The 21,663-nt window shown below is 42.2% G+C and overlaps 1 protein-coding gene across 3 annotated transcripts; it reads left to right on the top strand.

The window, feature by feature from the left end:
• Window positions 1-7,860: 7,860 nt before the first annotated feature.
• Window positions 7,861-14,243, top strand: desma (desmin a). Of its 3 annotated transcripts, XM_084544138.1 has the most exons (11): window positions 7,886-8,483; window positions 10,191-10,251; window positions 10,490-10,585; window positions 11,286-11,447; window positions 11,539-11,664; window positions 11,755-11,865; window positions 11,967-12,076; window positions 12,210-12,262; window positions 12,764-12,855; window positions 13,003-13,041; window positions 13,526-14,243. In XM_084544138.1, exons 1-11 carry the CDS (start codon window positions 7,909-7,911, stop codon window positions 13,565-13,567), a joined length of 1,467 nt encoding a protein of 488 aa, XP_084400264.1. In that variant the 5' UTR covers window positions 7,886-7,908; the 3' UTR covers window positions 13,568-14,243. The 3 variants fall into 3 exon arrangements, with proteins under 3 accessions (XP_084400266.1, XP_084400264.1, XP_084400265.1); XM_084544140.1 differs by lacking the exon at window positions 13,003-13,041 and having other exon boundaries at window positions 7,861-8,483; XM_084544139.1 differs by lacking the exon at window positions 13,003-13,041 and having other exon boundaries at window positions 11,967-12,092; window positions 12,235-12,262.
• Window positions 14,244-21,663: the final 7,420 nt, after the last annotated feature.

The following is a 21,663-nucleotide window of genomic DNA, read 5'->3' as shown; positions in this document are numbered from 1 at the left end:
AGCAACCTGCAGCTACGTCACCACGGCTTCATCACAGGAGTGGAGGGGGGTGAAAGGGTTAATTTTGGTTTTCCACCCATTCATAAACGTCACGCATTCATTATCCAGGAACTCGCATGCAGGGACACAAAGCGTGGGGAAAGGTTTGGGTGCGCGTCAGACGCCTTGCAGATGTGCGCAGGTATCGATCCAGTTTCACTCTCCCCTCTGTGTGACTAAATATAGGTCTATGGCTGGGGTGTTAAGCAAATGCATCAGCTTCAGGATTATGTTTCATTTCTTATTTAGATGAGATTGAAATGATCATGTGAATTATTATGGAAAAAGGAGAAACTTCTCAAAATTTCTAAGGATCAATTTTATTTTTTTTTTGTTTTGTCAAAATGCTGAAATAGTATCTCAGAATAATGAGTTAATGTCTCACCATAATTAGAAAGTTCATCAAATAATGAGCTAGCATCTTAAAATAACCAGAAGCCTCGAAGTAATGAGTTTTCATATCAATTTCAGATTAGATTAAAGTTAATGGTCGTTGCAGGTTTAAGTACAAGGCATCAGACGTACTGCAGAGTATGTGCAAGTGTACAGATATACATATGGATTCAAATTAAAACAATACAGTGTGCCAATGTACACAATGGCTATTGACAGCGGGGTTTTATTGTACAAAAAATATCTCACAATAATTTGAAACTAACTCAAATAATCTCAAAATGATGAGAATCTTCCACAGTTTAACAAGAAAGTATCTTAAAATGATGAGAAACGTACCTCAAAACAATGAGTTAATAAGTAAAAATAGTGAGATAGTATCACAAAAGTGTTTATTACCGTAAAATGATGACAAACTTACCTCAAAATAATGAATTAGTATCTCAGAGTAATCAGAAATGTTCTCAAAATAATGACTAAACTATGCTAAATCATTTTTGGGGAAATATCTTATTATTTTGACATAACTGTTGCCTCACATCTAATGTGTTCTATATTTTAACATTTGGTGAAATGAGACCTTGTCCAGTTTACAGTATAAGCTGGGTACCTGCACTGAGGCCAGATCAGTGTGTTCCTATTTACAACACTATTCACTAACAAGACCACAAACCTCCATATATACAAATACGTATATTTTGATCAGGTTAAGGGGAGGAAAAGGTAGGGGATTGGGATGAAGGGGTTGAGGGAATGGGATGGAGGGGGTCAAGGGGATGGGATGAAGGTGTAGAGACCGATGGTGGTCCTCTGATGTTCGAGTATGGAGGAACCAAGGGAGTGAGATCTAGGGTGTGGGCATATCTCTGGAAGCTCAGCTCCGTGTCCCCCCTGGTTCCTGCAATGAGATTGTAAAGGAGAAGAAAGAACAGAGAGGGTGAGGAGAGGTTAGATGTGCCTATATAGGCATGTGCGGGTGTTTGAGGCGCGTATATATATGTGATATAACTTGATGTAATATCTGACTGAACGGCACTTGTGGTGTCGCCACAGATCATCTTGTCTAGTTGTCCTCTTGCTCCCTCTTGTGTCTGTTAAACTCAGTTGGTTGGAATAATACTGTACTTCTGACACTCCTGCAGATGCACTGCTTTTATTTTATTTATTTTTTTTTTGGGGGGGGGGGGGGGGGGGGGGGGGGTGAACTCATGATACAAGTTTTTTCACATGGAACATATAAACACTGCCACAGCTCAGTGTTAAAAATGGATCATACATACACTCTCCTCTGCCCTGACACATGAGAGATTGGTCAGGACAGCAACAGCAACACAACTTAACTGAACACACCATACTATAACTTATGATCAATTGGCAGGTAGCTGAAAGAGACATCTGATAAGACTTTTTGAGATGACCACGGACAGGTGGAGATGGGGAGGAGGAGGATTGCGCAATAGACAGCCTGCGGACTGAATGACAGAATGACACTGACTTTAAAGCATGACTGAGCGGGAGAGAGCAGGCAAATGGTTCATTTGTGGATGGACTGAACTTAACAACGGGGCAAAATGGAAGTGATAAGGAAATGGAGAGACAGCCCTCTCTCACATGACAGGAACGTGTGGGGACTGATCTTCCTTAGGAAGTGTCATAAGCCACATAAGTTGTATTGCCATTGTGTTGCATGAGACCTTGAACCTTTGATTCAGATAAGGAAAACAATAAGGAAACCTCAGGAAGAGCTATCTTGTAACTCAGATCATTTGCTAAAGTAAAAGTAACAATTTGACATGTTACGTTAGGTTCATTGGTGATTCTAAAGTGGACGTAGGTGTGCATGTGAGTGTGAATGGTTGTCTGTCTCTCTGTGTTAGCCCTGCGATGAACTGGCGACCTCTCACCTAATGACAGCTGGGATAGGCTCCAGCACTCCCCACTACCCTTAACAGGAACAGAAGATGAATGACTGAAGTATGAAAAAATGTAGTGGAGTGAAAAAGTACATGACCTTCCCAACAGGTGTCAAAGTATAATGTTGTTTGGTTACTTTACCCAACAGTCGGGACATTCTGATTTCAGCAGACTCGATGAACAAGCGTACAGAGTGACAAATGCTGATCCGGATTCTTAGTACAGGCAACACATGTCGAATGTCTTGTAATATCAAGGATTTAGCACTGGACTCTTAGGAGTTCTGCAATAGACTGGCGACCTGTCCAGAGTGTACCCTGCCTCTCGCCTGATGACAGCTAGGATGGGCTCCAGCAGACCCCACGACCCTTCACAGGACAAGCGTTTACAGAAGATGAATGAATGAATGAATGTCTGCACTCTCTTAGGAGCTCTTTTGTATTAAACCTCAAATTGTCCTAATTTTACTGGAGGCTGAAAAAAAGGCTTTCATTTTTTTGCATTTATATCTAGGGTGACTCATGAAACATAACAGGGTTTGATTTGGAGTCTGCCACCCTCTATTTCAGGCACATTGTGCTGCTGTTGCCGGCTGTTGATACCTTATCTCTCCTAAGATAGATCTGAAAGAAAAATCTGGAACGAGTTTCCTTGTTCCAAGTGATGTCTTTAAAGTCTATAAAGACCGTCTATAAAGTTGCTCTGGTTTCTGCGTTGCACGCTTGCTTGCAGTTGCGATTACGCAATGCACATGCACATAGACACACACAGTCCATCCCTGCTTCGTAAACCTTTCGTCCTCTTGTCACTCTTGCGCCGCAAGCCAACTCTTCGGCATGTGTGTACGTCGAATGTTTAGTTGGTTGCCGGGCAACGTGCATTCTGTGTTTATGAATGATGAAACCAGCTGACCCCTCCTCACCTGTGGATGTTATTCTGTCATATTCAAACACCATATATTTATTTTTACCATCTCACACTCGCACCATGTTGCCCCAATTATCACATTCTCTGACTGTATTATTATTTGTTCACCTTTGAATAGAAGGGCCTCTGTAATGTGATTTAGAGCTAGACATATAGATTTAACATCTCATGCTCAGTGTAAAAAAAGATCCCAGGCAATTTCCCATCATGCCTTCGCACATGGTTTCTGACTGCTTCAGCATTCTGCAGGCCAGAGAACTTGTCACGCTTCCTGTGGATTTAGGGTGCCACAGTTGCTTCTGTCGCTTCGTGAAAACCCAGGCTGCTTTGCGGCGTGGCATGGCGAGCCATACCATCTGTCCTTGAGCCCTTGACGCTGAAGATAGATCTTTATGACTCTGGCTGTGTGTTCGGGATCGTTGTCATGCAACGCCGAATACATTTGGCAACAATCAAGACACTCAGACAGAGTTTATGACAGAGATGATACTGTAATACTGTGAGAAACTGGGTTCACAGGAGCGATATGTTTAAGAATTCATAAAAAGTAATAAAGATCTAAATATAACGCATGATACACTGTAGTTAATTAACCAAATTAATTTCAATTAAAAATGTATGGGGGGGGGGGGGGGGGATTTCCTGCTCATAATTTTAGATTGCAACATTGAATTCTATCTCCGAAATAGGATCACGACGTGTCTCAGTAAAGGGCTTTGGCTGCAATGCACTGTTCATATTTGGAGACTGGCTACATGCGTGCGTCTGTGTGATAACTATTTTCCCAGCCGTCCTGGGATCTAGGAGCTAATTTAAGAGCGTCTTTTCTAGACTATGGGTCAGAGTGTGTTGGTTCTGAATCTGGGGTTGTTAGGCAACTCGTAGGTAGCTCATTTTCTGTCCTGCACCCTTGATGTGGTCTCAAAACTGGAAACCATCAGGTTGACAGCTCCCGTCACATCAGCAGATGACTCACATCGAGTCACATCATGCGCATATCAGATTATTCCTCATTATTTCTGGTGAAATTACACGCACTGGACCACACTGGTCATGGTTAATAATGACAGCATTAGAATACAATACGTTTGTCAGCCCAAGTCTATTCAGGGATCTCACTAAGACAACATGTGCCTTTGGTGCTGGAAGTCATGGTCCTAGAACGAGGCCTGGCCAATGCTCTTAAGACCTGTGGCCTCGAAGTGATGAGACAGCAGCATATGTTTGGAATATTACAGTGAGTTATGTCTGACTTTTTTTTTGGTGTTCTGTGTCTGGGAATCTTTGCTGCGTCCTCGTCTGCTGAGTTTCAGACAAACATTCAGCAAAGAGTACCAAAAGGAAGTGCTAATAGCTAGTGTGGCAAAGCGGCTTTCCGGTGCATTTGTAATAAGTGGTTTGTTCAGGAACATTTAGACCCACCAAACCTGACAACTGCAGATTAAAAATACGAGTGCATTTTGAAATGTATTTGGCACTAGACATCGAAATTTAAATTATACTAATTGATGGCAGAATATCATAAAAATACATTTCCTAATCAGGTTTAAACTGCACAAGTCTCAACTTTTGGGATAAATTGTATGTATCAATTGATGAAATGAGTTTCATGTTAAAATATTATGGTGTAAGAAAATGTTCTACACAATTAATGAAGATTAATAGTAAAAGTTATTATTTTTGAGATAAATTCACCAAAGGATTAATCGACTTCTCAAGATATAGTTCATTGATTGATTAAAAAAGAATAAAATCCTTCATTTCAGGCCTAATCTGAAGCAGTTGGGTCAATATGTACCTGATAGAAACTGCTACAATTTAAAGTAATCAATATGCTCTCTGTGGCCAACAGCAGGCTTGCCAAACTCTTTCCAGGAACAAATGAAAACTGTCCAAGTTCTAGAAGTAAGTGAGTAAGTCCCGGCACCCTGAGTCTTGCTAAATGTTTTAGGTTTGTCCGAAGAAAAAAAGATTGAAAAACTGAACAGAGAAAAAGCACTGAAGTGCAAGTGTGTGGCGATGAAGGGCAGAGAAAGTGGACAACAGCAGACAACACAATGAGAATTCCACGAGCTGAACAGCCTCGAAGGAGCCCTGGAATGCCGATAGGGTATGGAGTGGTGTTGTGTTTCAGCTTTTTGGAGAACTAATCAAAAAAAGCCTCACGGGTCTCTGGATCCCTGACTGAGCAACGTGGTAGGAAGTTCGGACTTCATACAAGAAGGTGAACTAAGTTTTTAGTATCATTCTGTGTGAAGAGGTGATTTTTTTCACATGATGACCCCGCAGTCACTCAAATGGCCACTTGAGGTTGGCTAGTCAATGCCCATAGAGGGGGTGACTTTATATCTAACTCCCATTTAAAGTTATCAGTGCTTACAGTTATGCTTAAATAAGGAATGTTCTCTGGGGCATCACAGAGGGTCCATCCATCTCTGTGTGAAGTCAGCGCTGCTGAAGTCACTTGTTCAGATTATTCTGATGCGCACATCACATTAAAAAAACACAATTCCATTTCTGCTGATGAACCCATCTCATTCCCAAAAGCTGGTTCATTATGTCTCGAGATCTATCCTTAGTCCAGTGATCTGTTTGGCAAAGTGACCAAAACAGCTGAGTTCAAACGGGAAATCTAAAAATAGAGCTGACACCACTGGCAGCTGACATGCATACTGCTCCTTGAAATATGTTCACGACCACACACTATGGCCCCCTCCAACGCTTACACCCACAGACACTCGTGCGCATACATTAACACTGTTCTTTTTATTTGATTCCACTCTGAGATCTTCTTCTATTTGAGGAAATACAATTCTTTTTTAAACGCCCATATATTTTTGCTCTTTGCCTCCTTGTTCAGTGTCTCACAGAATTGAGCTGTCATCTTCTTCAAACTGCCTTTACCATCAACACCCTAATACACAGCTGGTCATGCAGCTATGACACAAGGCCGAAAAGAGATTCCTCACAAGTCTGGGCCTGATATCAGTCCCCGGACTCTGGGCCAGCTACCCTGGCTCACACACAAATACTTGTAGTGTGGTAATGTACTTCTACAGACCTTGCATTACATGCATCAGTTTCCTGGAGACTTTTTTCTCATCCCTGCTCCTTCTCTAACTCCTACCAGCTCCTTCCGCTTCCCAGACAAAGAAACATTAATGAATTTTAGTAGACCCAACACAGTGGACTCATATAAATCAGTAACACAATCCCCTGTCCCCTTATGTGCGAAATGTAGCAAGTCATTTGCAACATGTCAGTAATAACAGCTTTATGAGTTGATAAAATGTCTGTATTATGTGTTGGTGGCTAAAGTTGTTCGGACATAACCTTTGAGTGAGCAAATACTTCTCTGCCAGCCACTACCCTCTACGTCACATCCAGTATCAGAAAGTATCCAAGAGATGCATTTAACTAGATGGTGCATGAAGTTGATGCGTGAGTCCAGCAGAGAGCTCCAGTGACAATGTCGAGAGTGTGACCTTCCTGGCAGTAGATCTATCTATCAATCCCCGCTGTTCTTATATAACCAAGGCTAAATACGTAACGCTGCAGTTTTAGCAAACTCATAATACCTTTGGGATCAAATTATCATTTTAAACACATGTCACATTGTATTTAAACTAAGCTTATTAATCTCAACAGACAGAGGTGTGTCCTTTCATAATCCTTAAAACTGGTATGTCTGGCTATTTATCAAATTACCCACGGTGAAGTAAAACACGCGATGGTGTTTCTGAAACAAGTCTACACTGTCTCTACAACAACCCCCCACATTTGCACACAAATGCGGTTACTGACTGACTTGTATTCTCAGTCACTCGTTCAATCATCCATCCAAGAACAGGCACGCATACGTACAGAAAGCCATCTTTAAAGCAGCTGAAACCAGACTCCTTCGACAGCTGAATCAAGGGCTGGCAACTGGTTGGCAGGGGCCCGGGCGGGGATTGAGAGTAAAAGATGAGTGGCAGAGGAGGGTAAAGAGATATAGAGGAAATGCTTCACACATGCATACAAATTAATACAAAAATGCCACTCGAGAAGAGTCAGATTACTGCTTTTTTTTTAAGGCAGTTCAACATTACTGATGTAACTTAAGTTAAATTTTATTTGATAGGTCAATAAAAAGAGATTTAGTTAGCTTTAGTGAATTTCAGATGCAAAAATGAATAAATAAATAACCCTCCAAAAAGAAATACTGTATTTCTTATGCCAATTTTGCTACAGTAGACTAAAATAATTGTGCCCTGTGCTCTTACTGTTTTACATAAATTAATTAGGAATTATTTATATTTTATTAAAGATGAGTTTCTAAGATCTGAACAGAAACATTTTGACAAATAAAATATAAAATGTTGCCAAAGATACCACCAGTAACCGGAAAACGGGGTTACTATACATTGCAGGGGTGGAGTAGTGGGTGTACAGACAGGGTGAATGGATACCAGGGGGAGGACGGAGAGGAGGAGTTGGGGGCAGGAGTGGGTGTGGTGAATCTACAAATAGTTGCTCTTAGTGCCTGGCATTTCTTCACTTAGTTCACCTCCCAGTTGCCCAGTGGGACAGTTGGGTCTCAGCACTTCAAGCCTCTCCATAAAAACCACAAGCCCACCAAGCCATCAAGCAACCATGAGCAAGTCCTACTCAGCCTCGGCTCAGTCCGCCTCTTCGTATCGCCGCACCTTCGGCTCTGGAGTTGGTTCAACACCAATGTCCTCCATGTTCTCCTCTTTGGGAGGAGGCCGTAGCTCCTCTTCCAGCCGCATGTCTTCCAGAGTCTACGAGGTCAAGAGTGCTCCCTCCTACTCCAGCTACAGGGTGTCCTCTGGTGCTGGGGGTGCAGGGTTCGGCTCCTCTACAGCCATGCGCACCTATTCCGGCGAGAAGCTCGACTTCAACCTGGCAGATGCCATGAACCAGGACTTCCTCAACACAAGGACCAACGAGAAGGCCGAGCTTCAGCACCTCAACGACCGCTTCGCCAGCTACATTGAGAAGGTGCGCTTCCTGGAGCAGCAGAATGCGGCGCTGACGGTGGAGATTGAGCAGCTGAGGGGCCGCGAGGGGCCCGGCCGCGTTGCTGAGCTGTTTGAGGAGGAGATGAGGGAGCTGAGGAGGCAGATCGAAGCCATCTCCAACCAGCGTGCTAGAGTTGAGGTGGAGAGAGACAACCTGGCTGATGACCTGCAGAAACTTAAGCTCAGGTAGGACAGATGTTGATGATGAGAAATGAGAAATAATGGTTATAAAATGGTTTTAGAAATCACTCTGATATGACATTAACCAGAAAGATAAACACCAACTGAGTAGTTTAGGCAAGGTCTCTGACACATGGTTCTTCTACAACCAGGTGGAAAAGCTGAATGATCACAATCCCAACATTTCAGCTAGAGATGTATACTCCATAGAAGTAAAACTTATTGGAGTGAACAACAATCCCTTTTAGAAACCCTTAGATATGAATGAGTTAAAAAAAAAAATAACAGACAATAATCGATAAAAGAAGACAAAACTCTAACATTTTCATAACAAAACTAAATCTTTGTGATAAATCGTGTGACCTTAAAGATTTATTTTGTGGCCCCTTGGTGGGTCCCAAACCACAGATGGCTACAGAAAAAGGATAAAATATAAACAGATATAGTCTGTTTAATCTGCGCAATGACGTCCCTTCTGAGAGTAGACAGGCTTCAGTGAGTGTTATGGTCCAGCAGCTTTTTACAGAGGTGTTTTATAATTTATTCACAAGAGACATAGAAGGAGAAAATGAAGAGAGAGACGGACAGACTTACGGGCTCAGGGGAATGAAGTTGAGACAGACAGAGAGACAGACAGATAAAGTTTCAATCAACTGGAAAGTGGACAGACAGATGGCTTGTCCGTTTGTCCGTGAATGAGCTTCCAATAAAACTAAGAATAAAAAAGAGGACAACAATTTAAGAATTCCAAAAGACAGTCCACAAACTCTTGCGGAATACCAACGTTGTAGGGGCGTCGTTCTGGGTTATGGTCATGCACTTTGTATAAATGGTTAGGGTTAGGGTGAGGGGCTAGGGGATGCATTATGTAAATGGAAAGATAGTGTGTGTGTATGAGTGTGTCTAGTCTATTTGTAGCTACTGGGTCAGCTCTATGAATTTAGAATTCTGTCAGCGCAACAGCCTGCAACATCACTTAAATAAATAAGTGTTTTATCAAAACACACCCAAACAGGCACACACACACACACTTCACTCTCTGTTTATCAGCCCCTTTCAAACTGTTGCCTGGGGAACTAAGTGAACCCTGCCGAAGCACCTGCTGCTCCCACTGAGATCACAATACTCATATAGACCTCCTGCCTGCAGTTACAAAGCAAGCATGCAGACACACACGGGCACTTTCATTGAACATTTTCAGGACATTTTCAAGTCACATCACTCAAATGTGCAAAAAAATTACCTACTAGCGAGTCCCTGCTGCGCGCAAAGGTGTCCCTGTGCAGATTGCATGAATTAACTTTTCCCTACATTTTCCAGTTGTTCAAAGTGCATAGTGAAAAGCTAATTCTAGAAACAGCGCAAGCCAAGGACAGACCTCTTTCTCACTATTACCCCTCTGACTCTGACAGCGTGGCAGCAGCTGCACCACCGCTTTAGGACTTTGGTAGCAAGTGCTGCAGTGTGTGTGTGTGCATATGGATGCAGATACAAGTTTAACAGTTCTCGTTTTGCAATTTCACTGGCAACAGAAAAGAACAGAGAGTTTGGAGGAATGAGGAGTGGTAACTAGTTTATCTGTCTAGTAAGTGGTCCCTGGGGATGAAGCCACGCTCTAGGACCTCATCTGTTGGGTTTGTGTTCACTTTTGTTTCAACTTTCCTCTTTCTGTTTTTCTCTTTTCTTCTTTGTATGTTGCTGTCACTCTTGCAGACTGCAAGAGGAGATTCACCAGAAGGAAGAGGCTGAGAACAACCTGTCTGCTTTCAGAGCCGTATGTTTTCCATTCTTATAAAAATCACTCTTTTATATCTCAGACATACTCTTCTCAAAGCCTGAACTAAACAGAAACCTTTCTTCAGGCTCATTCTCCTTTGGCCACACGCATTTTCATGCTAAGACTTGTCTCTCTCACCAAAACACATCAGCCGCCCCCATCACACCAGGCTTTTCAACCCTCCCTGCTGATTGTCAGTATAATTATTTGGTGTTTTTTCTGTGTGTGTATCCAGGATGTTGACAATGCCACTCTGGCCAGGCTGGACCTGGAGAGACGCATTGAGAGTCTGCAAGAGGAGATTGCCTTCCTCAAGAAGATCCATGAAGAGGTTTGATGATCTTTTATTTTGCTTGCCTGGCTGCTGGCAATAACGCGTCAGAATGTACTGCATATTGATGCACTATAGGTGACATTTTACACATAGATCCACCTGCTGATGTCAAACCTAGGTTATTATACACATTCTCATACACACTCCGACCTGTGTAGAAAAGCAGTGCGTGCAGAAGAAACCCTTGTGGGCATTCATTCACTCACAGACATCAAAAGGCACGCCGAGCCACACACAGACACATGTCAGCACAGCTGAGGTCCCCTTCCTGACATTTGTCTTCTCTGCCTCAACTTTAACCTCTGAGAAATGCTGAGGTGCTGATTGGTTGAAGGGAGCATGTCAGCTGTTGTGTGTGTGACACAGAAAAAGAGTCTTTGCTTGGGAACAGATGCAGAACTATTTATAGCTTTTGGTTAAACCATGAGACAGCTGAGTGCAACCAAAGCTTACTGATTTCAAAACTTCTAGGTCGACAGCGCTAAATTAGTTTGCTGCTATTCTGAAGTTTCTAATAATATGTTCCAATGTTAATGCACCGCTGGGCAAAAATAGAGTTGTCAAGGTACTTAGAAATGCATTGCTATTGTTTTGAATTTTAATATAAATGCAGGTGCAGCAAACTTGTGAAAATGATTTGTTCTTGCTTTCTCTTTAAAATCCTCACTAAACACTTAATGTGTTCCTCCTCTTGCAGGAGATCCGTGAGCTGCAGAGCCAGATGCAAGACACTCAGGTGCAGGTGCAGATGGACATGTCTAAACCAGACCTGACCGCTGCTCTTAGAGACATCCGCGTGCAGTACGAAGCCATCGCTGCCAAGAACATTTCAGAGGCCGAAGACTGGTACAAATCTAAGGTACTGCGGCAGCACACACACAAACCACACGCACACTAAATTAATTCTTTAGTCGTTGCACTGTTAAAACCTCATCAACCTCTCTTCTCAGGTGTCTGACCTGAACCAGGCTGTGAATAAGAACAATGACGCACTGCGTCAGGCCAAGCAGGAGAGCATGGAGTACAGGCACCAGATCCAGTCCTACACCTGCGAGATCGACTCCCTCAAGGGAACTGTGAGTATTTATTGTCCCACGTTGTCTTTTTGTTGCTTTCATTCTACTGTACCCTTTGCTTCCTTTCCTAACCTTTTTGTTTCCTTGCAGAACGAGTCTCTGCTGCGCCAGATGAGAGATATGGAGGACCGCATGGGCCGCGAGGCTTCTGGTTTCCAGGATACCATTGCAAGGCTGGAGGAAGAAATCGCCAAGATGAAGGTAATAAACTTGACGGATGACAGAAGCAGCTGATGTAGAATTTATGATTTTGTCATACTTTTTGTGACAAGTTGACAAACACTTTATGCACTCCTTTAAAGGATGACATGGCACGCCACCTGAGGGAGTACCAGGACCTCCTTAATGTGAAGATGGCCCTGGACATTGAAATTGCTACCTACCGCAAGCTCCTGGAGGGAGAGGAGAGCAGGTGTGTGTGTGTGTGTGTGTGTGCGTGTGCGTGTGTGTGCGTTATTCACGTTTGTCTGTCCTAAAAGTGACTGAATTACTTATCATTTGTATTTTGTTACTGACTTGTAAAGCTGAATTTCGTCTTTCTGCAGGATCACTACCACCATGCCACTTCAGTCTGCCTTCTCCTCCATTGGATTCAGAGGTAGGAGGAATAGTGCCCATTCTTATTCCTGCACATAATGGCCCATAAAATCCATTTAGCATTCCACATGAGTCAATGGGCGGACAAAAAGACTATTTATAGTTTGTGACTGTATATGGTGGGTGCTATTTTGAGTGCACCGCATGAAATGTATCTGCTGTGACACATTCTGGCCGCTGTGTGGCACTGATTCAAATGCGCCCTGATTCACATAGTCACACATCAACAAGCAGCACATCAATAATCATATGACTCCCTCTTCACTGGGTGTGTTATTAGTCCAAATGTGCAGTTAAATCTCTGCCTGGACTTCTGCTTGATGCAGTTTATGGCTACTTATATGACTACAAGACTGTCTGTCTCCTTAATGTGTAGCCTTCTGCAAGCCATACTAAACTAATATCAGTGTCTTCAGACTGAATTATGTGAGTGTAGCTGTTGAAAGTCTTTACGTGTGAGTTTCTGAGGTGGTATAAAAGCTTCACAAATGTGTACTTGCAGAGACCAGCCCCGAGTCCCAGCATCAGCGTGCATCAGAGGTTCACTCCAAGAAGACAGTTCTCATCAAGACCATCGAGACCCGCGATGGAGAGGTCTGAGCTCACACACGCTTGTAATCCTGTGTCTTTTACGTAAACAGATGTGTTCATAAGCACCCAAACATTCGTAAAACACACGTCTTGTGAGTTAAAACTTCAGTAGCTATTCAAATCATACTGATTTATCGTACTCTTATCCAGATGAGGTATTCCATGAGCCAGGGCACTAGTGCCCAGTCTGTAAGTCTGGTTCCAGTTCTATCATCTGCTCACATCAGCAGGTTGAAGCAAACTACTTGATTTAAAAAGAAGGTCCCCCTTTTCTCTTCCTCCGTATTCATTCTTAAAATCTGTGGGTGGGGCTGGCTTCCAGGCTAGCAGACATTTTAAATAACAACCTGTTCTAGTCTCTAGTTTCTAAATATTCCCTGAAATCTTGGAGTTTGCGTCAACCCTGAATAGACACGTTTTAATGAAAGCTGCACCACTGGTGTCCTTGAGCAAGCACATTCACTTTCAGTGCAATACTTAGTCCCTGCACAGCCCTTCACTCCAAGCAGTACCTGCACTGAATGGTGAACATCAGTAGCATCAGGCTATTCACTGCCAAATATATGACAGATATGAGCACATAGTCATGCCTGTAAGCACTCTGCACATAATGAATGTGGGCTTTTAAAAAGACTTCATAATGATTTACAATCTCTTTTTTTTCCCTCTACAGGTTGTGAGTGAATCCACACAGCACCAGCAAGACATCATGTAAACAAGAAGAGCCGACGTTTAATAGAAGAATAAACAACATTTTCAACTAATTTCCTACCACGACGTTGATTATTTATAAGCTGAGCCTACTTTTAGATACAGAATGCTGACCATATCATCTGATGTAAATCTAGTTATATAACTGAGCTCACCTATACATCGTCACACCATTTACTGTTTACACTGTGGAACAGATAGAGTATGGAGGCTCAGTGTCTGTGGCCTGGTTTTAAATAAAGGGCATTCCAGGAATTTATTCTTTATGACTTTCCTTCTCTCAAAACCATCAGAGTTTCTAACATCTTGTCTGCAAAAGTCCTTCGACGGCAAGAGCAGTGCATCACATTAGCAAGACTTGCTTGCTCTATTTGCCCACTGTCCACAGAGAAACCTGCACAGTGCAAGAAAGGTCAGTGGTCCTGAATCACCACGGGCAAGAGTGAATTTCACATATCACATATTCCGAGATTTGTTTGCGCAAATGTACAAGTATATAATTGATTAAGACGGGTTAGTTGCGTAACTGATTTATGGAAAGTGAGATGTTGGATTTGAAAAACGCCAGAAGCACAAACGGCTAATGGAAAAAGGAACTCAGCAGTGTTTGAAGTTTTAGCTCTATAGCAAGTGCTGGGTATTTGATTGTAAGTGTACGGGTGACCATGGTATGCTGTTTCACTGTGACAAAAATCTCAAATAAAGACATGTGTTATCACAAACCGTCACTTGGATTTATTCAGGTTATTATTATTCTAATCCTTAAACTCCATTATCTTTGTTAAGATAGCACTGGTTTCTTATTAGCTGCATTCCTTTTGAAAGGAAACCAGTTTGAAAATGATAGCTTTCTCAGCCAAGCATAAGACAGACATAATGGAAGCTTTAACCTGATGCATATACTAGCTGACTGGTAATGCATATGTTTCTCATGTGCGCTGTTGTTACGACCCCGGCTCTTGGGAAGCAACACAGATGACAAAGAACAGCTAATGCAGCCAAAGTAACTTTTATTGTAGCCAAAAAGTCAAAACCAAGGATAGCAATGAAGACAAAAGGTGGAGGCTGGTGGCATTACAGCAGGTCCAAGCTGCAGTGTGAGAGAGAGAGTGTGGGTGGAGAACTCTTAAAGGCCTCCAAACAGTTGCCAGAGATCAGGAGGGAAACTATGTGGAGGAACCTCTGATCAACTGAAAATTTAGAGAAATTAGAGAAAACTTAGAGATTAGCCTTGGACATAACAGCTGTCCATGGAATTTTAAACTGCACAAAGCAGTAGCCTTTTAGATCTCCATCCTTGTACTGCTGCGCTGCCTTCTACACCCACATCCTTTATTTGGGATTTAAACTTCCTGAACTCTGCCCTGGGCTCCATCATCTGTCTTCTTCAGCTCCATGTTCAGGAAAGTCCACCTGGGTTTTCTGCCCTGCACACTGCACTGCAGACACAGCGCAAGACATTACGTCCTCTTCTGGACCTCAGTTGACCGCCGAGCAGGAGCTGAAGTCCATGAGGTCTGACAGAGGAAGTGAGGCCGTATAATAAGCTGCTCTTTCGTACGTGGAAGGGTGTTTTTCACTGCTTGAGGTCGGGAGGAAGGCATGAAGGGGATGAAATGTGTAGATAGGTGGTGGTAGAGGAACCCGGTGAGACTCAGCGTGGGGGAACGTCTCAGGAAGCCTTGGCTTCTCATCCCACTGGTTCCTCTAATGAAAGGTGGGAGAGGAAGAAAAGAAGAGAGAGGGATGGGGAGGGTGGGTTTTGAGAACTGAGACAAACAGATAGGGAGAGGGTTAGGCAAGCATGGTAGGAAATAGGAGTACATGGGGCATGGTCTTGCGCCTGAAGTCAAGATAATAACTTTGTAGTGTTTGCACAAATGAGGAAATCAAGAACAAAAAAAATTGTACATTGTGCATTGTGCAAATGTCTTACCTCCCAAGCAACTACAAGACCTTATTTTTTTTATTCAAAATGGCACAGCTGTGTGTCTCATTAATGATCACACAAATACTTTGAAAGCCAGTGATGATGTTGCCACTGCGGTGACACTACCTGACGGTGTCACTACACAAGTCTCTCTTACGTTATGACCTGGCCACACTCAGTTCACTCTTCCCTCTTGCCCATGAGAACATTATGACCATGAGAGTTACTGTCTCAGCCATTTGAGGTACTACAGCCCAAAACAATCAGACTCAAAAAAGTATGTCACAAAAAATGGATTAGTACCAGCTAAACATCACTTGAAGTGGTTATATGTAGTCACAGACACAGTACTCCCTCACACACACACACACACACACAAACACACAAATTCTCTTCCCTTTCGGTTTATGAGCCCCTTTCAAACTGTTGCCTGAAGCACTGAGTGAACCTTGCCAAAGCACCTGCTGCTCCCACTGAGCTCACATATAGACCTCCTGCCTGCAGTTACAAGAGTTATATTGCATATGCATCCAGACACATTTACTGAATGATATTCAAATGTGCAAAAATGACCAGTGACTCCCTGCTGCAGGCAGAGGTATCTATGTGCAGTAGTCATAAATTGCATTAATTCATTTTCCATCTTTTTCCACAGTGTAATTCTGGAAACAGCCCTAGTCAGGAACAGACGTTTTTTTTCTCTCTCTGTTATCCTTCTGACTCTGACAGAGTGACAGCTGCATCACAGCTTAGAGAGCAAGTGTAGTAAGTGTGGATATGGATGCAAATAAAAGTTAAAGTTGAACAGTTCTATTCTTGTAAATTCACTGGCAGCAAAAAAAGACCAGAGAGACAGGAGATATGAGAAGTGGTAACTAGTTCATCTGGAGTCATGGAACAGAGCCATGCTCTGAAACGTAACTGTTGTGTTTTTGCCATTCACTTTTCTTATGACTTTTTTCTTTTTTGCTCTTTGCTTCTTTGCATGTTGCTGTCACTCTCACAGACTGCAAGAGGAGATTGACCAGAGGCCAAGGCATTTCATTTTATTTCTTCTTCCCTTGTTGGACATCCCTAAGCTGCAGAATCTGATGCAAAACACTCCAGGTCAGATCCAGACAGATTCGTCTAAAGCCAGCTTGACTCGTGCTTTTGAGTACATCGGCTAGCAGTACAGAGACATCGCTGACAAGCTCTTCGAAGAGACTGTAAACCCGTATAAGACTAAAGTAGAGTGGGAGAACACACACGTCGTCTAAACATGAACAGAGAGTCGTCTTTGGACTGTTTATCCCATCTCTCCTCGGTTGTTTGGTCTGAATCTGGCTGTTAATAAGAACAATGATCCAAAGTGTTGCTTTGTTCAAGCTATTTACTCACTTATGTGCCTTGTTGCATTCCCTCATGATGATTAATGGCAATGTTACATTTTCTTAATGAGCCAAAACATCCTCTTTCTATTGCTTTCATTCTATTTCAGGCTTGCAGACACTTCTTTTCCTCCCCTAACACTTGTGTTGCCTTGCAGCATGAGATGAAGGTGAAGATCAGGTTTTTGTCAAATGCTGTAAATCTATATTTTTTCTAGTTCCTTTTGTGTTGGGTGAGAGGTTTGCTTTTGAGAACGAAATAACACTTTTTTTATTTATCAGAGTATGATATTTCCATATCAAGATGACCCTTGATGTGGAAATTGTGACGAGCTGCTGCAGGGAGAGGAGAGGATGTGTGTGGGTGGTTTTGTTCACATTTGTGTGTCCTAAAACCAGCTGACATTTGTAATTTGTATTTCAGTATATTTGCATCCTTGTTACTGACTGTGCTGCTGAATTTGGTGTTTCTTCTTTTTGCAGGATCACTACTGCAATGCCAGTCCAGCCAGCCGGCTCCAGGGGATTCAGAGGTAGGTGAAACAGTACCAATACTTCTTTTCAGACAAAATCACGTATAAAATCCATTCCCTCACTGACTCACGGTTTTTATGAGGAACAAAAGATGAAGGCTGTTTATACCTTATGAATGTATAGAGTGCAGTGCGTGTGCAGTGATACATTCTGACCACTGTGTGGAGACATATGACGTCTCTCAGCTCCTGATTTACAGAGACAAACATCACTGCACATAATAATATTCACACGATATTACTACTCGGTGCTGCTCTCTGTTCCCCCAAGTGTTTTGCGCTGTCAGTACTGTACTGTTTGTCTTTGCACTGTCTCTCGTTCTAGCTCTGTTGGCACTGTCGTCTGCACTGTCGGTACTGTTTGCACTGTTTTGTATTGTCTGCATAAACTTGCGCATGCGCACTTTATCCGTAGTTCCTTGTATTGCATTTAGCCCTATGTCTTCATGTAGCTCCATTGTCCTGGAGGAAAGTCCTCTCATTGTACCATGCACTGCACCTGCTATATATGGTTGAAATGACAATAGACACCTCTTTGACCTTTGACCTTAGAACTCCCTCTTCACTTTGCGTGATATATAATATCTTCCAGTAGTTCTGCTTGATGCAATTTATGGCTCCTTAAATTCCTGCCTGTCCCCTCAATGGCATTAAAGGGACTGGCATGATCAATCTCTTCAAAAATTAATAAGCCTTCTGCAAGGATATGTCAACTACAATCAGTCTGTTTTTAGATTGAATTTTGAGACTGTAGAAAAGTTTCATGTATGAGTGTCAGAAATAGTAAAAGAGCTCTGTGAATGTCTTGAGTCCCAGCATCCGCTCACATTAGAGGTTCACTCTCATCAGACTGTTCTCATCAAGACCCGCGATGAAGAGGTTTGTGCTCACGCACACAATCAGACATTAGACATCAAAACTGGCCGTAGGTCCTAGTCATGTGATAGACTAGCGGCCTTTCTATGGTGTACCCCGCCTCTTGCCAAATGTCAGCTGAGATAGGCTCCAGCCCCTACCCTCTGCTCCTCCAGGATAAGTGGTAATAGAAAATGGATCAGGATTTTGAGGTATTCCATTAGCCATTGTGCTGGTGCCCAGTGTTTTAAATCTGGTTCCAGTTTCATTATCTGATGAAGCAAAATACAAGATTCAGGTTTTGATTTATTCTCTATTTCTGTATGTTACTGTTTTAAATCAGCTACTTTTAGTCTCTAGTTTCAAGTGAACCCTGAAATCTTAGAATAGACTGTTTTAATGAAGGCTGCATCTGTCAAGGTTCTGTGTTTTGATTCCTGTGTTCATGTTTTGAGTTTCGTTCATGTTTCATGTTTTTCAGTTTCCCGTTTTATTTTGTTAAGTTCTTGGTTTCCTGTCTCGTGTCCCTTCCTGTATCTTCCCACCATTGTAATTGTGTGCCCTGCCCTGATTGTTTTCTGTCATGCATTTTCAAGGTGAGGTAGGACCCAAATGCTGGACACTATACGATGATGAAGGAGTAGGCAGAAACTAAATTTAATTAAACAAAAGGAAACACAAAGCGCTGCTGAGATGACAGGAGAACAAAAATCAAAACTTTCAAAAAGACAAAAACATAACATCTAGTGATGGCTCTCTGACACCCGAGGCTCCGACACATGCGCCGTAGCTCATGAAGCAATTGTATCGAACCACTGTGCCGAGGCGTGGTTCGGTCACGTGACTAGTGACGTTTGAAGCACTTGAGTGACGTTCGAACGCTTCAGCGGCAAACGAATCACCTGAGGGGTTTGGTTTGTCATGTGAATCACTTGGTGGGATCGAGTGTGTTCAGGGATATCTCGGATATCCTATCCCTATTTAGTGGTGCTCATTTGAATGTTTCTTTGCAGAGTAGGTTGGTTTGTTGCTGTAGTTGGAGTTAGTTGCGTATTTTGTGGAGATAGATCGTAAGATTCAGAGAGAAATAGATAAATTAGTTACATAGTTAGACAACACTAGATTGATAGATAGACATAGTTACATAAATAGTCCTAAATAGCGTTATATATAGATAAGATAGAGAGATACAGATAAGATATAGACATATAGTCAGAAGTGCGTGTATAGTTTTGGTTAAGAGAAATCACGTGTTTTGTGAGGTATGAACCATTTCACTGCTTCATTCAGAAACCCTGTCACTGGTTTGGTTGTCTCGGCTCTTCGGGAGAGATGAGATGAGTCTTAGAAGTAAGTAATGACTGAGTCAAGAGAGATTTGGTTTGACAGAGTTGCATTCAGTACAAATATTCTCTAACACTACTAAACCATGATACCAAGAGCAAATGAAAATAGCTGATGTAAGCACTGAAACATAATCATTAGTGTAAGTTAGCAAAGGTTCATAGAGTGTAGCAGTGACGTAATCAAAATGGTCCACCGACAACGCTGTATCACTGATGAGGTTCGTGGTACACGGTGAAATCACCGGTCTTTCGTTAGCGAAACAAGGGTTCGATTCCCATTTGTTCTTTGTTATTTATTTTATTGTTATATCTTATAATAAACTTTAAACCACATATCCATGTAATGTAGTCGAAAAGGAATGTGCATGGCAAATCAAGTCCCATACAAGCATGAACCAGTATGACACGTCTCCATTGCACTACATTTTATTGTCCACTAGATATCCTAATAGAGCACTGTGTCATTGAAGCTCCGAGTAATGAACCTTTTTTTGAATCACGTGTCGAGGCTTCAACAAAGCCTCGATTGCCCATCACTAATAACATCACTAGACTAGAGATCGAAAACACTGGGAACACAGAGAAACAGTAGAAAACAGTATGACAAGACAGAGGACAAAGGGAAAAGCAGGACTATATATACACACAAGGGCAGGGGAGACACAGGTGAAAACAATCAGGGCGGGGCAGACAATTACAAAGGCGGGAAATCACAGGACAGGAAGGTGACGAGACACAGGTGAAACCAATCAAGGCAGGGAAGGCAATCGCAAAGGCGGGAAGATACAGGAAGGGACACAAGACAGGAAACAGGAAAGAGCTTAACAAAATAAAACAGGAAACTGAAAAACATGAAACATGAACGAAACTCAAAACATGAACACAGGAATCAAAACACAGAACCATGACAGCACCACTTGCTTTGCTGAATAAGCACCATCACTGTGAGCGCTACAGTTGGTCCCTGCACCAGCACTTCACTCCACGCAGTAGCTGCACTGAAGAGTGAACACGAGTATCATTGGTGTATTCACTGCAGATGGGGAATTTGCTCATATTTAATCTGCAAATACTCTAGACAGAGCAAATATGACTCATTCTTTTTCATTTCCTCATTACAGTATCTCAGTGAGTCCAAACAGCTCTGGGAAGATGACATGCAAACAAAAAGAGGCAAAATGAAAGCGCATAGATTAATAACATTTTCGATGATTTATAAGCTGGGCTTAATTTTAGATACAGAACGCCTTTTATCTGATTTAAATGTAGACCCTAAATTGTATCAGAAATTAAACACACACAGCTTCCCAGAATTTGCTGTTTACATAATGAGATAGAGGCAGCATGGAGGTTCATTGTTTGGCTTTCAGTTTATTCTTTATTACTTTCCTTCTCTCAAAAACATCAGAATTTATTATATCTTGGATGCAAAATTCCTACAAGGGTATGAGTCAGTTTTAAAAGGGAAACCTGCACAGTGCAAGACAGATCAGTGAGCCAAAATCACCATGGTCAAAAGTAAATTCATCGACATGTATTCCACGATTTGTTTACGGATTTAAGGAAAGTGAGATGTTGGATTAAAAAAATGCCACAAGCACATAAAATAGGATCTGGGTTTGTTTGAAGTGTGAGCTCTATAGCATGTGTCAGGTGCTTGATTGCAAGTGTTCAGGTAATTATTATTCTAGTATGTTAACTCTATTATTATTTAACTCTATTATTATTCAGATAGCACACGTTTCTTATTAACTGCTCCTTCCCACTGCATTCATCATCCAATGTGGGCAGTGTTCGCTTTTGAAAATGATACTGGCTTTCTCAGCCAAGTGTAACATTCGTCTGTCAACATTTAATTCGCTCCCATACAGAATTAAAGGAGTTGCAGCCCTTTTTAAATTATCAGTTGCCGTGCCGATCTCGGTGCGGGGAAAAGTGAACAATGGCTCGGTAATGAGCTGTTGCAGGTCACGCTTTGTTTCCATCAGAAAGGAGATTAGCGCAGCAGCAGAAGAATTACACTCTGAGCAGTTTGTTTCTGAAGCCAATGGACTGAAAATGTCAGT

Source organism: Chelon labrosus (genome assembly GCF_963514085.1).
Source record: "Chelon labrosus genome assembly, chromosome: 5".
NCBI classification, from domain to species: domain Eukaryota; kingdom Metazoa; phylum Chordata; class Actinopteri; order Mugiliformes; family Mugilidae; genus Chelon; species Chelon labrosus.
Note: the sequence above shows the minus strand (reverse complement) of the source record. Positions and strands in the feature narration are given on the sequence as shown.

Excerpts from the sequence above, each read along its gene's own strand:
- desma (XM_084544138.1), top strand. The coding sequence starts at position 7,909 with ATGAGCAAGTCCTACTCAGCCTCGGCTCAGTCCGCCTCTTCGTATCGC. Across the intron at positions 12,263-12,763 it reads CTCCTCCATTGGATTCAGAG|AGACCAGCCCCGAGTCCCAG; the intron begins GTAGGAGGAATA and ends GTGTACTTGCAG. Across the intron at positions 13,042-13,525 it reads AGGGCACTAGTGCCCAGTCT|GTTGTGAGTGAATCCACACA; the intron begins GTAAGTCTGGTT and ends TTCCCTCTACAG.